We start from the raw sequence: 13759 nt of genomic DNA on the forward strand, positions 1-13759 counted from the left end.
AGTAGGGTCCTGGATTCTTCCCACCAAATACTTCACCCCAGATAGTTCCTTTTTCTTCTGTAAGAGCAAACTCTGGAGCCAGACTTCCTAGATTTAAATCCTGGCTCTGTTACTTACCAGCTGTGTGACCTTGACAACTTCTTTGTATCTCAGTTTGCTTATCTATAAAGTTGGGATGATAAATTACTGTTATCTTGTAGGTTTGTGAGAATTAAAAGGAGTCATGCATGGAGTACTTAGAACCGTACCGGGTACATAATAAGCATTAAATAAGTGAGCTATTGTTACTATTCAGATTTTGATCGTCATATTAGCTTTTCTGTAAGATTATTATTTGTTTCTCTTGTGGTTCATTGGGGGCTATCTTTGGGCTCATGGGCATTCAGGTTGTGACTAAAATGTAAACTGATGTTTTGGTGCGTGGTTCCTCTTGGATACTAAAACTGAAAGTCTGTCTGTATACTTTTTTTAAATTAGGAAATTTCTCCTCTTCTCTCCATGGAGGCTATGGCATTTGTTACTGAAGAGAGGAAACTTACCCAAGAAACCACTTATCCAAATACTTATATTTTTGACCTGTTTGGAGGTGTTGATGTAAGTAGTTGGTCATTATTACTACAGCTTAACCGCTTGAATATTTAACTCTTGAAATGGGAGAAACGAGACATTTCAGAATTTATAGTCTTCAGAAGCTCAGGGGCCCTCTCCTGTGTTGAAGCACCATAGCTTTTACAGGAGAAGAATTGATTTATTTGAGTTAATAATATATCCACCTTTTTCTTCACAAAATGGAAGGCGTGTCTCCTATCCCCCATCCCCTTCTCAGAGGCAGCTGTGATTTCTAGTTTTTCTGTGTCCCTCCAGAGATGTTCTGTGGTAATGTGTGTGTGTGTGTGTGTGTGTGTGTGTGTGTGTGTGTAAATAACCCCCACTGTCCTCACCTTAGGTTTATTTTCTCCCCACATAGAGGTGGCATACCCCGTATACAGATAGATACACTGCTCTGTACCTTGCTTTTTCCATGTAAATTCTCTAGCTTGGGGGTAGATTCTGTATATGTAAATCTGCCTTATTATTTTAAATAGCTATATAGTATTCCCTGGTATAATTATATCATAATTTTTTTACCCATGCCCCAATTGAAGGGCATTTAGAGTTTTCTCACATCTTTCCTTTTACAGTAAGGTTGCAGTAAAGGCTTTTGTACATGGGAGTATATACCTGTGGGATCAAAACTTATGTGTGCTTTATTGTTTATAAACTCATTAATTATATACCTAAGAGGTTTTATCAGCTTACATCCCCAGTAGCAAAGTATAAGAGTGTCTGTTGATCTGCACCATCACCAACACAGTGTATATATGTGTGCTTTTATGGACTGTGTTATTGAAGCCTTGCTTATAGAAAAGTATACCAGTAATTATCACAAAATAATTTCACCTTTGTCGCTACACCCAAATCATGAAATGGAACATTACCAGCCCCCAGTAGCCGCCTTTACCAAATGGTACATTTTAAGTAAATTTTAAGTATTTATTAACTTGATAGAAAAATGGTATTTCTTCAGTTTCTTAAAAAGCTTTAATGAGATATAGTTCACATACCATACAATTCACCCATTTGAAGTATACAATTCAGTGGTTTTTGGTAAATTCATAGATACGTGCAACCATCACCACAATTTTAAGATATTTTTATCACCCCAGGAAAAACTCCATATGTTTTAGCTATCACTCCCCTATATACCCCTGTCATAGGCAACGTTTACTCTATTTTCCATCTCTGTAGATATCCCTGTTCTGGACATTTCATCTGAATGGCATCATGTAATATGTGGTCTTCTGTTACTGGCTTCTTTTACTTAGTTTAATGTTTTCAAGTTCATCCATGTTGTAGCATGTATCAGTACTTTATTCCTTTCTATGGCTGAAGAATGTTCCATTGTATGGATGGATAGACCACATTTTGTGTATCTGTTTGTCAGCTGATGGACTTTTGGGCTTCTGCCTTTTAGCTGTTAAGAATAATGCTGCTCTTAACATTTGTGCCCCACTGCTTTGTGAACAGACATTTTTATTAATTTGGGGTGTATACCTGGAAGTGGGTTTGCTGGGTCGTATGGTAACTCTTAAGTTTAATCTTTTGAGGACCCTTTAGACTGTTTTTCAGAGCAGCTGCACCATTTTACATGCCCACTTATGGTGTATGCAGGTTCTAATTTTTCCACATCCTTGTCAACATCTGTTGTTATCTGTGTTTTTCGGTTAAGCCATCCTTGTGGGCGTGAAGTGGTATCTCACTGCTTTTGATGCTGATTATCTTGGTGGCTCTTGGTGTTGGGCATCTTTTTATGTGTTTATAAGCCATCTGTGTGTCTTCCTTAGAAAATACCTTCTTTTCGTATTTTTTTTTAAAAGATTTATTTATTTATTTATTTATTTTTTAAAGATTTTATTTATTTATTCGACAGAGATAGAGACAGCCAGCGAGAGAGGGAACACAAGCAGGAGGAGTGGGAGAGGAAGAAGCAGGCTCATAGCAGAGGAGCCTGATGTGGGGCTCGATCCCGTAACACCAGGATCACGCCCTGAGCCGAAGGCAGACGCTTAACCGCTGTGTCACCCAGGAGCCCCTAAAAAGATTTATTTATTTTAGAGAGCCTGCTCACAGCTCATGGTGGGAGAGGGGCAGAGGGAGAGACTCTTCAAGCAGACTCCCTGCTGAGTGCAGAGCCTGACCCGGAGCTTGATTTCACAACCCTGAGATCACGACCTGAGCCAAAATCAAGAGTCCACCACTTAACTGACTGAGCCACGTAGGCGCTCCTCCTTTTCCCATTTTTAAATTGGATTGTGTTATTATGCATTCTGAGAGTACTTTATGTATTCTCTTCATAATTTTTAAAATTTGCATTCTTCTGTCAGTGGGATTGAATATCTTTTCGTGTGTTTATAAGTAGTTCCTTTTCTGCCAGTTTTCTCTTCGTAGCTTTTGCATCCTTTTCGGTTTGATTATCAGGTCTTTCTCTTACTGATTTTCTGTCTTAGTTGTTTGGGCTGCTGTTAAGGACTTTCACAGACTGGGTAACTTTTTTTTTTTTTTTTTTTAAGATTTTATTTATTTATTTGACAGAGATAGAGACAGCCAGCGAGAGAGGGAACACAAGCAGGGGGAGTGGGAGAGGAAGAAGCAGGCTCATAGCGGAGGAGCCTGATGTGGGGCTCGATCCCATAACGCCGGGATCACGCCCTGAGCCGAAGGCAGACGCTCAACCGCTGTGCCACCCAGGCGCCCCACAGACTGGGTAACTTCTAAGCAACAGGAATCTATTTGTCATAGTACCGGAGGCTGGGATTTCTGTGGTCATGGCACTGGCAGATTTAGTGTGTGGGGAAGGCCCAGGTTGCAGACTGCCAGCCTCTCACTGTGTCCTCCTGTAGTAGGAGGGGCTAGGGATCTCTCAGGAGCCTCTTTTGGAAGGACATAATCCCATTTATGAGGGCTCTGCCCTCCAAACCTAATCAGTTTCCAAATGCCCCACTGCCTAATGCTATCCCATTTGGCATTAGGATTTAATGTGAATTTTGGGAGGACACAAACATTTAGATGGTAGCACTTTGAGATTACTCAATTTTTAAAGGTCCTTTGTTATATGTGTTGTATTTTTATTTCTCTAAGTTTGAGAAATGAATTTTGACTTTGTTTATGGTACTTTTAAGTGTCGGAGGGTTTACTTTTTAGGTTATCAGATTGCTCAGTCTTTCCTTTTATGGCTTCAGAGCTTTGTTTCTTGCTTTTCCCACTGTTGGATTATAAACTGGGTCTATATTTCTTTGTAATATTTTAAAGTTTTTATCGCATACGTTTAAATTTTTGCACCATGTAATGAGTGAGGGACTGGGATCCTACTCCCCCCTTCCCCATATCTGTCCTTGATCTGGGTGGTGACTGTATAGGAATGATGTTCACTTTGTAAAAACTGGAGCTTTATGTTTATGGGTTATACTCTGCTATGTTGGTATGTTATATTGCAGTTTAAAAACTGTTTCCTTAAAGAGCCCTTTGCCATGAAAGTAAAGATGGAGTGTTACACGTTTGGACCCATAGCGTCAGCCTTAGCCTTTATTTCCTAATTGTCGCTCAGCATTGCCTCTCCTCAGCAGCTCCAGTGGTCCTGTAGCGTGGACTTAATGGCCAGCTTGAGGGACCCTTCACCTCTGAATTGTTCATCAAGGAATTTATTTATTATTTTTTGGGGAAAGACTTTATTTATTTATCAGAGAGAGAGAGATAGGGAAAGCACAAGCAGGGGGAGAAGCAGGCTCCCTGCTGAGCAAGGAGCCCGATGTGGGACTCAGTCCCAGGACCCTGGGATCATGACCTGAGCCGAAGGCAGCTGCTTAACTGACTGAGCCACCCAGGCGTCCCAAAATTTATTTAATGGAAACCAGTTTATGGGAGGAAAAAAGAATAATGTGGGTCTCTAGCCTGATGTCTGTTGGCAGTGAAAATGCGGTTTTCTGTTGCAGATGCCTGTCAGGGACATCTTTGCATCAAAGTTTCTTGATTTTGTGAGGTTTTGGTCTGCTTTGGAGAAGATGAGCTTCTCCAGGAACTTCAGCCTGTTCATAAATACGAGCTTTAGCTTGGGTCCTTTTTCTCTTCACCTACCTTAACTTGGGTGCATTTGTTCTTGTTGAACTCCCTTGTCATCTTGCTCCTAAAGGTATTTTTGAGACCGAGTTCTTTAGTTCTTCCTCTGCCAGTCACTAGCAAGGCCCAAAGTAACCCTCTCTTCAGTATGCTGCCCAAAGCTCAGCCGAATTGGAATAATTGGGAGTGCTGCTGGTTAGGCCACCCCTTTGTCAACGCTGACGTGACAGTGAAAAGTGTATCCTCGAGTTTGCAAAGTCAGATGCGTACAGGGTCAGGTGGGTAACTTACTAGAGCAACGGAGGCCCAAGTCAGATGATCTGTGTAAATTAAATGCCTACAGGGACTGCGGAGAAGTGGAGAGTGTGGCCCCTTTGATGGGGGAAATGACTCTTTCATGCCCATTGATTGCTGTTGCCCTGGGGGATGTGGGAAATCTAGACTCTTACGGGTAACTTCTCCCAGCTTTTCAGTAGGTGTGGACCAAATGAAATGTCTGTGGGCCAGGTGTAATCCATAGCTTGGCATTCAAGAACTTTTAATTTATTCATTGACTTAGTTCATCTTCCACTTGAAGTGAATTTATATTCTGTGTGGTTGAGCATTTTACACCTTGGATGATTGTGAGAAGTGAGGCATCTCTTTTGAAAATGGTGTAGTATGCCTTAAACCTTAAAAATCATTACCCATTTTGCCTTGTTTACATTTCTGTAAATCTCTCATGAAGGTGTAAGTCAAAATGAGATGAAGCTTTGTATACGAAGATGCTTAGTGTACTTCTTACATAGTGGTTAAAAGTGTCCCTCAGAAGAAAGGTAATTTTTGTTCTCTGTATGGTTAGTGGTGATATAGTTGATTTTCTGTTATTTTCTATTCTTTACTAAATTAGTTTTTACTTTAATTCTTATTTTTTTCCTTTTTTTCTGCTTGCTTTGGGTTTCTACCTCCTTTTCCACTGTCTCAATGTGAAAGATTAGGTTACTGGTTTGAGATTATTCTTTTTTGTTGTTTTAAGTATAGGCACTTAGAACTATAAATTTCCCTCTAAACACTGCTTTAGCTGTATCATAAGTTTTACTGTATTCATCTATCTCCAAGTATTTTCCAGTTTTCCTTGTGATTTCTTCTTTGACTCATTGATTATTAGGATTTGTTTTTTAATTATACACATTGGTGAATTTCCCTGATTTTTTTGTTATTAATTTTTAATTTTATTTCATTGTGGTTGGAGAATATGCTTTGATAGTTTCAGTGCCTTTTAATTTATGAGGCTTGTTTTATGGTCTAATATGTGATTTATCCTGGTAAATATTGCACGTGTGCTTGAGTTGAATGTATATTCTTTGCTAGGCAAAATTGTCCTGTAAACGTCTATTAGAGCTTGTTGGTTTATTATGTTCGAGTCTTCCTATTTCTTTGGTGATGCTTAGTTGTTTGTCCATTATTAAAGGCAGGATATTGAAGTGTCTGTTATTTTTGAATTGTCTGTTTACTTCACTTCTGTCAGCTTTTGCTTCATGTATTTCGAGGCTTTGTTGTTAGGTGCATGTATTTATAGTTGTTAATCTTCCCGATGGATTGACCCTTTTCTCATAATAACCTGTCCTTTGTCTCACCAGAATGGGTTTTTAAATGCATTCTTATTGTAAAGAGTTTAAGCAAAAAATTATGTGTTGTATTAAAAGTATATAAAATGAAAAATGAATGTATATCATCCCTATCCCCCATAGAAATCTGTATTAACAGTTTATAGGTGTGTCTTTTGAGATTCTGTTTTATTAATTTATGTCTGTAAAAGAACATAAATGTTCTTAAAGCAAAAGAGAGGAATCCTAGTGATGACATTCTGTAGCTTCTAAAAAATTAAAGCCAAATTGGATCCCAGAGATGATGTAGTCCAACATGCTTATTTTTTTAAATGACAAAGCTGAGGCCATGGAGGGACACTGACTTGCCCAAGTTGACATGGGGACTAGGTGGCTGAGCTGTGACTGAGGTTTCCTGACCCTTGGTACAGTGCTCATTCCTGCGAGCCTCACTGCCTTCTGGATGTGTTGGGAAGCAGAGGGTCTTTTAGTACTATGACAGATATCTGGGTCATCAGTTGTCATGGCAAAAGATTGTTTTATAAGTTGTGCTTGCTTGGAGTTAATTTTGAAGATTTTACCCAATATTCTTTTCTTTGTTTCCTTTTTCTTTTCTTTTCTTTTTTTTTTTTTTTTTTTTTAATATATAGCTCCTTGTAGAAATTCTTATGAGGCCTACAATCTCTATCCGGGGACAGAAACTGAAAAGTAAGTATACTTGCGAGCCACTGGTCCTCCTTTCCCAGCTTGCTGGTGTGATGTGGTTCCAGGGGCTTCTCTTCTTTCCCCTCCTCGCTCAACAGTGAGGGTCTGCCTTCCATTCAGCGGCAGCATACGCTCTCCACCCCCACCTAAGAGCTCTCTCTCTTCACTTTGTACTAGATAGAAATACAGATCTGGGGCTTTTTTTTTTTTTTTTTTAAAGATTTTATTTATTTATTCGACAGAGATAGAGACAGCCAGCGAGAGAGGGAACACAAGCAAGGGGAGTGGGAGAGGAAGAAGCAGGCTCATAGTGGAAGAGCCTGATGTGGGGCTCGATCCCATAACGCCGGGATCACGCCCTGAGCCGAAGGCAGACGCTTAGCCGCTGCGCCACCCAGGCGCCCCAGATCTGGGGCTTTAAACGAAAAAGCGTGAAAGCCACTGGGCTAAAAGAATTGCATCGTTGTAGTTTCTAATAGTCCATGGCCCAGCTTTTGTGTTTTCTCTGGAAATTCTTATTTTTCCTATCTAGTTAATTGAGGGAGTAATGAATAACCTGGTAAGATCATTTGTTTGTTTTATTTTAAAAAGTATATATTTGTTGTTGTAAGGGTGATATGTGCTCTTGGTAAAAAGTTTAGTCATTACCAGAAATGGTAAAGGTTAGAAAGTCAAAGTGTTTTGGTAGCACATTATTTCTTAAGCTGGGTGTTGGGTCTGTGGGTATTATTCTATTATTCCTTTTTATAACTTATACATGTTACAAATACTATTTTTAGGTATTCTGTATTAAGAAAAAAAATTAAGAGTACTCTGGGACAGCCAGAGATCACAAAAAACACATACATACATACATACATGCCAGAAATTACTTTTAACATTTGATGAATGCGCTTCTACAAACATCACATACATATTTTTTTAGTTGAAGTATTTTTCTTTTATATACAATGAGCTAGCGTTAAGGTAGGTATCTTGGATGACCCATTCAGAGAAGTTCACCTAATCCAACTTAATGAAGCCTGTCTCCTTCATGTACTGACAGAAATACTGGTGGCCCATATTGAGGCTGTATTTCCTGATAAGACTACCAGTTTGAGCATAGGTGGCAAGGAGGAGAACCCTGGGCAAACTTCCTAGGATGTTTCTCCAGGAGAGCTGCTGGAGACCCATCTTGCTCTCTCGGATGCAATGAGGCAAAGGGAAAAATACATACTTTTTTAAATTAAAAAAAACTCCCCCCTTAACTCAAACAAAACATATTATGTAAGGCCTCATTTGTATGTGCAGCAGTGGTTAAGAAGATTCATATTCATCTTTGATGTCTCAGCTTTGTACTCTATCAAATTGGTTCTTCGTGTTCTCTGTGTACACTGATAGCAAGTAGCATCTTGTAATTGTTGGTGGGTTTATTCTCTCTTTCTCCTACTGGGTTTAGAGACTTTGTCTTATTTTATTTTTTTGCTAACCACTGTGTATTCTTTATCTGATCTTGAGTAGATGCTGAATAAATATTTGATGAATGAGTTAGTTGCAATTCCCTTTGAAAATGAAAGGTCTAGAAATGCAGAGATACACTGATCTGGTATTCCAACCTGCTCTGAAGTCTTGAGATAAACAAAAAAGCCCCCACAGGTTGAAAGGTAGTGATAAGGGACATCTGCATTGTCTCCAGATTATATCAGATAACCCTTCTGGTCAAGCTAGCTTGGCAGGGCTGCCCATTGACATCTCAGAGGGAGACCTAACATTGAGTTTGTGGCAGCATAGGAATGAATGGAAATAGTTCTTAAAAATAAAAGTAATGCCAAGCATTACATTGATGGTTCATACTCAGTTTTATCCTCTCCAGGCTCAGGGGTCATAAAAATTGTTTCCTTTGTTGTATTCCCCCGTTACTGCTCACAGAGAAGTAGCTAGTTCTTTGTTGGAGTTAATAGGTCAGGCGTTAAAAGACATTTCCCCAACAGAAATAACAAAAACAAACACACTTGTGAGTCTTCAATAAAAATGATACTTGTGTTTGCTGGTAGTAGAACCTTCAGTGGAAATTTATAACGTACAATCAGGAAGCTTATACTTTGGATTCTAGCACTTCTGCTTTTGGAAATGTATCTTGAGGAACCAATGCAACAAAAGCAGAAAAAGGTACATATATATATATTAAATTGTTTGTTTTTAGTCTATTTAAATAGCAAAAATGCCCCCCAAGCCCTGGATATATTCTAAGCAAACTACAAAGGGAACATGGCTATTGAGAGATGACACCACAATAGGTTGAAAGTATGAAGACTGTGGAGCTTAAGAAGAAAACGGCTACTGTATCAAACCAAAAATCAGTATACAGATTGGTTTGTAGGGTCTGATGAGCACCATGAAAATCTTTGGTAAGCAAGGACTGGAAAGAGGTATGCTAAAAGGAAAGTAATCATCTTGGAGGGGATTGTGAGGAACAGTTCTTAGGTTCAGAAAATTTAATTCTATTATGCCATCTTTTCAGTGAGAAAAATAACCAATTATTCCCCCTTCACTTTCAGTAAGTGATGAAATGTCCAAGGACTGTTTGAGCATCCTGTATAATACATGTGTCTGTGTAAGTACGCCTGCCCTTGGGGCCCCATTTATGTGCCCACCACATCTGCAGTGCTTGAGAGGGGAAAGTTAAAGTGGGGGTGGTGGATGTGAGACCTATTCTCAGACATGCGGGAATTGGACTTACTTGTGTGGGCCTGTGAACCAGGACCAGCAGGCGGAAGTTGTGGGGAGGCAGAATTTCATAGAAATTATTAAGAGTTAGGGCTGCTCTAGCAGGTAGTGATCTCCTTTAGCCCTGGAGGTGTCCAAGCAGACACTGAACAATCATTTATCAAGTGGATACATATACCGGAAGAGTGTGTGTAACCTTTAAGATTCCTCTTTATTATTTCTGTTCCTTCATTTTCCTTGTTAGAAAACAAAACCGGAACCAGAAGCCCCACCAATGTATTAAGCAGGAGACTCTGCCTGGTTGACCCCTGAAAAGGAAAGAATGGTGAATAAAAGAGCAATTTGGTAGAAAGGAAGAAGCCTAGCACTTAGTACTAGAACTGGATTTGGAGTTCTGGCTCCTGGCTCAGTGCTTATTAATTCACCTCCCTGAGCTTTAGTTTCTTATCTGTAGGGTGCAGTCGGTAACCTTACTAGCATCGTAGGCTTGTGAGGACTAAGTGGGATGATAGATGTGAAAGCACTTTGTAAAGCAACATACAAGTGCTAGTTTTTGTCAGACACAGTACCTGTCTTTTAAGGGCATATGTGGTCACCTGTACGCAGTGCACGTAATACACACCAGAATGGAATAATCCTGTGGAAGGAAATGCTCCTATAGAAGCAAAACCTGTATGTTATGAAATACAGTGGAACATTTGATTCCGTTGCATTTCTTGACTCATGCAGAAAGAGATTTCAGGAGTTCTTGTAGCGGTAAAATCTACCAAGATCATAAGTCATAAATTTAGAAGTAGGTAAGAAAGAAAAGTATAGAACAAGGTGAGGGCATAACATGTATTCAGGAATTGGGCTGACTAAAAAATCATCTGTCGCATGTCTGGATGGGACACAGATTGGAATTCAAGTTTCTTATCAGCCAACACAACTAGGGAAGTAGGTTCAGCACTTACACAGTTCAGCATCTGTAACAGAGCCATGCAACAAAAATACAGCGTGAACCACTTAGATTATTTTAAATTTCCTTATAGCCACATTTTTTTAGAAAGGAAGAAAAGAAGGGGAAGAAATAGGTGAGGTTAATTTTAATAATATATTTTATTTAGCATAGTATATTAAGAGTATTCCAACATGTAAATAATATAAGTGATTATTAATGGGATATTTACCTCCTTTTTTGTACTAAGCTTTCAAAATCCAGTGATTTTTTAATACCTAGAGCACATCTCAGTTCAGACTTAGCCACATTTCAGGTTCTCAGTAGCCACGTGTAGCTAGCGGACAGATAGGCACAGACAGACCAATAACATAAAAGTTAACTGTCCAGCTAACACACAACTACTCTTGCAACTAAGGTCAGTAAGAACTTGTCCTTATTTTAGGAGATGACATGTGTATGACGTAATGACTCCATCATTGGCAACATCCATATAGTCATTAGTTTGTTGAGGGTGTTTGTTATTAATGACACCTAATGTTAATAATATTCCAGCAAAACACAGTTCATGCAAGAAAGAAAGGAAGAAAGAAAAAGGAAAGAAAGAGAAGGAAACAAAATGTGAAGAACATAGGATGATATGGCCCAAGTCTGTGCTGATCTGGCTTAATTCCAGGAATTAGGCAGAAACCAAGAAATGTCTGATGGTGCCGCTTTGGGGTGGAAACTTGTGCAAATTGTGGCTGACCTGGAGTAAGCATATCCTGCCTAAAGACACTTACATTCCAAATTTAAAATGTACTGCTGGCCAAATAAAACTTGGCTTACTGGATGCTAGTTTGTAGGTCCTCATTTAGTTACTAGGCAGATAGTAGGTCAAGAACCTATGATGAACCTACCATGAAAAAACCCCTCCCCCCAAAATGCATTTGCACACAATGTTTTGTATATAGTTTTAGTGATTTAAGGCCCCTGCCAAGAATTCCTGATATAGCTTGGAATTGCTTTTTCAGTTTCTGGAAGGGGATACCTTGCTTTTCATGTTTTATTTTGTGGTTATAACCTATTTTGCCTTTTGTCTTCTTTTTCCCTTGTGATAGACGGAAGGAGTTACAAAGCGTTTGGCAGAAAAGAATGACTTTGTGATCTTCCTGTTTACATTGATGACAAGTAAGAAAACATTCTTACAAACAGCAACCCTCATTGAAGACATTTTGGGTGTTAAAAAGGTGAGCTATGTTTTCTAGCAGGTCGTTGACCAGACGGGGGAGGGTATCTCAGACAATTGGATTCTCAAACCTGAATGATGTACAGAGCTCTTTTGAAAGAAAATTCTTCCATATTCCTAGTGTTAACTTTTTTTTTTTTTACTTAAATATATTCAAGTACAAAACTAGGTCATACTCCTTATTCTGATGGTTTTTAAATGACGGTAAAACCCAAACCAGTATATAAATTGAAATCAATCTAATGATAAGACTCAAAAGTTCAGATTGACTTTGTGAATTTAATGTGATGGCTAATGTTACTTTGCTGAAATCAAATTACCCCTCACTAATCATTATGATGCAAGGTCTTCAGAGCATACTTGCACTGCTGTATGCTGTGTGATGACTCCATTTTCTTGCCATTTTTCTTTATTTGAATGCTGTGAAACCTTCCTTCATTAGTATATGTTCCCCTGGGTGGGGATGTTCGACTTTTACGTATTAAGTCCACTTCTGTTTATTCTCATTAGTCTTCAACTGTTAAAGTTTAATTGATACCAGCATTGAGGACACAGATGTGAGCACTGACATCCTGCCACTTTGGTTGTAAGATGGACATCCAAAAGATCCAGAATATGCTTTTAAAAAAAACACACAAAGGAGTGCCTGGTTGGCTCAGTCAGCAGAGCATAGGACTCTTGATCTCAGGGTTGTGAGTTCAAGCCCCATGTTGGGTGAAACGCTTACTTACAAAAGGAAAAAAAAGAAAAAAACCAAACAACTGTGATTGAAATGAAACACTAAATTAAAAAATTATCATCAGGAACTTACCCCAAAAAACACACCCATAGACCTCTGCTAGATAATCACTCTATGAGATTTTTGCATAACGCTTGTGAAGATGTGGAGCCTCCTTCCCCAGTCTTTGTTCCACGCCTCCATGTTGATTGCAGGCTGGCAGATTTCTTCCTCTTACTACTGAGTAGGCAGGAGCAGCCTCTTAGAGTTGCTGTTGCCAGGAAAAGGCTACCCACGTGCATTGTGGTTAGCCCAGCTTTCATTTCTGTCTTTCTGCTGCATTTTCCCCGGGTCCTGCTTGTCATGCACAGGCGGAAGATGCACAAGTGGCCTTTTGTCTGTAGGAACACACTGGAGATGTGTGCAGGTCCCAGACAGACCCTTTGTACCCTTTGATAAAAAGGCTTTGTTATTTTTCCGATAATTGTATGCTCTAGCCAGTGTGTGAAAGGGGGCTTCCAGGGCGGAAACACCAGATTCCCTGGCAGTCTTAGCACGGGAGTCTAGGATTGCTTCTTCCTAACTTTTCCTGCTTGTCCGTCGTGCCCAGAAATGTTCATTTCTTTGTGTGTTACCAAAAATAGTGATGAGTTCTGCTAGACATGGTTACGTGGTGCAGTTTGAAAGGGGGATGGACACCATAAAGTGGGAACCCAAGCCACAAACTGGGAAACGATATATGTAACCCATGTAACTGACAAAGGATTGGTATTCAGAATTTATCAAGAGTTCTTACAAATCAGCAAGAAAAAGACAAATACCCCGGTACAGAAGAGTGGGGGGCAATGATGTAAGCAAACATTTCATAGAGAAACAAATAATCCATAAATAGAACATGCTTAACTCTATTGATGATCAAAGAAATACAAATCGAGACCACAGTGAGAGAGAGAGAGCGCAAGTGGTGAAAATATATATCATTGGCCTTTCTTTCTTTCTTTGGCTTTTTTTTTGAAGTAGGTTCCATGTTCAGCGTGGAGCCCAACATGGAGCTTGAACTCACAATCCTGAGATTGAGGCCTGAGCTGAGATTAAGAGTCAAGTGCTTAACCATCTGAGCCACCCAGGCACCCCAAGAATATGTGTCATTGGAATCATTTATATACTGCTGATACCTTTTTGTTTCTGCAGAATCTGTTTATCTTTCTTTGTTTTCTAGTTGACTA

General features: G+C 39.4%; 1 protein-coding gene across 3 annotated transcripts in view; it reads left to right on the forward strand.

Moving 5' to 3' along the window:
- TRPC4AP (transient receptor potential cation channel subfamily C member 4 associated protein) overlaps positions 1-13759 on the forward strand; it is a 67147-nt gene that overhangs the window by 15873 nt on the left and 37515 nt on the right. For all 3 annotated transcript variants that reach the window (XM_087853623.1, XM_045806189.2, XM_045806183.2), the window contains exons 3-6: positions 478-594; positions 6890-6947; positions 9482-9537; positions 11688-11816. In XM_087853623.1, coding sequence (XP_087709749.1) covers positions 478-594; positions 6890-6947; positions 9482-9537; positions 11688-11816 — 360 coding nt within the window. The remainder of the gene's footprint in view (positions 1-477; positions 595-6889; positions 6948-9481; positions 9538-11687; positions 11817-13759) is intronic.

This window comes from Ursus americanus, chromosome 22 (assembly GCF_024610735.1).
Source record: "Ursus americanus isolate L20-20 chromosome 22, mUrsAme1.1.p, whole genome shotgun sequence".
NCBI lineage: Eukaryota > Metazoa > Chordata > Mammalia > Carnivora > Ursidae > Ursus > Ursus americanus.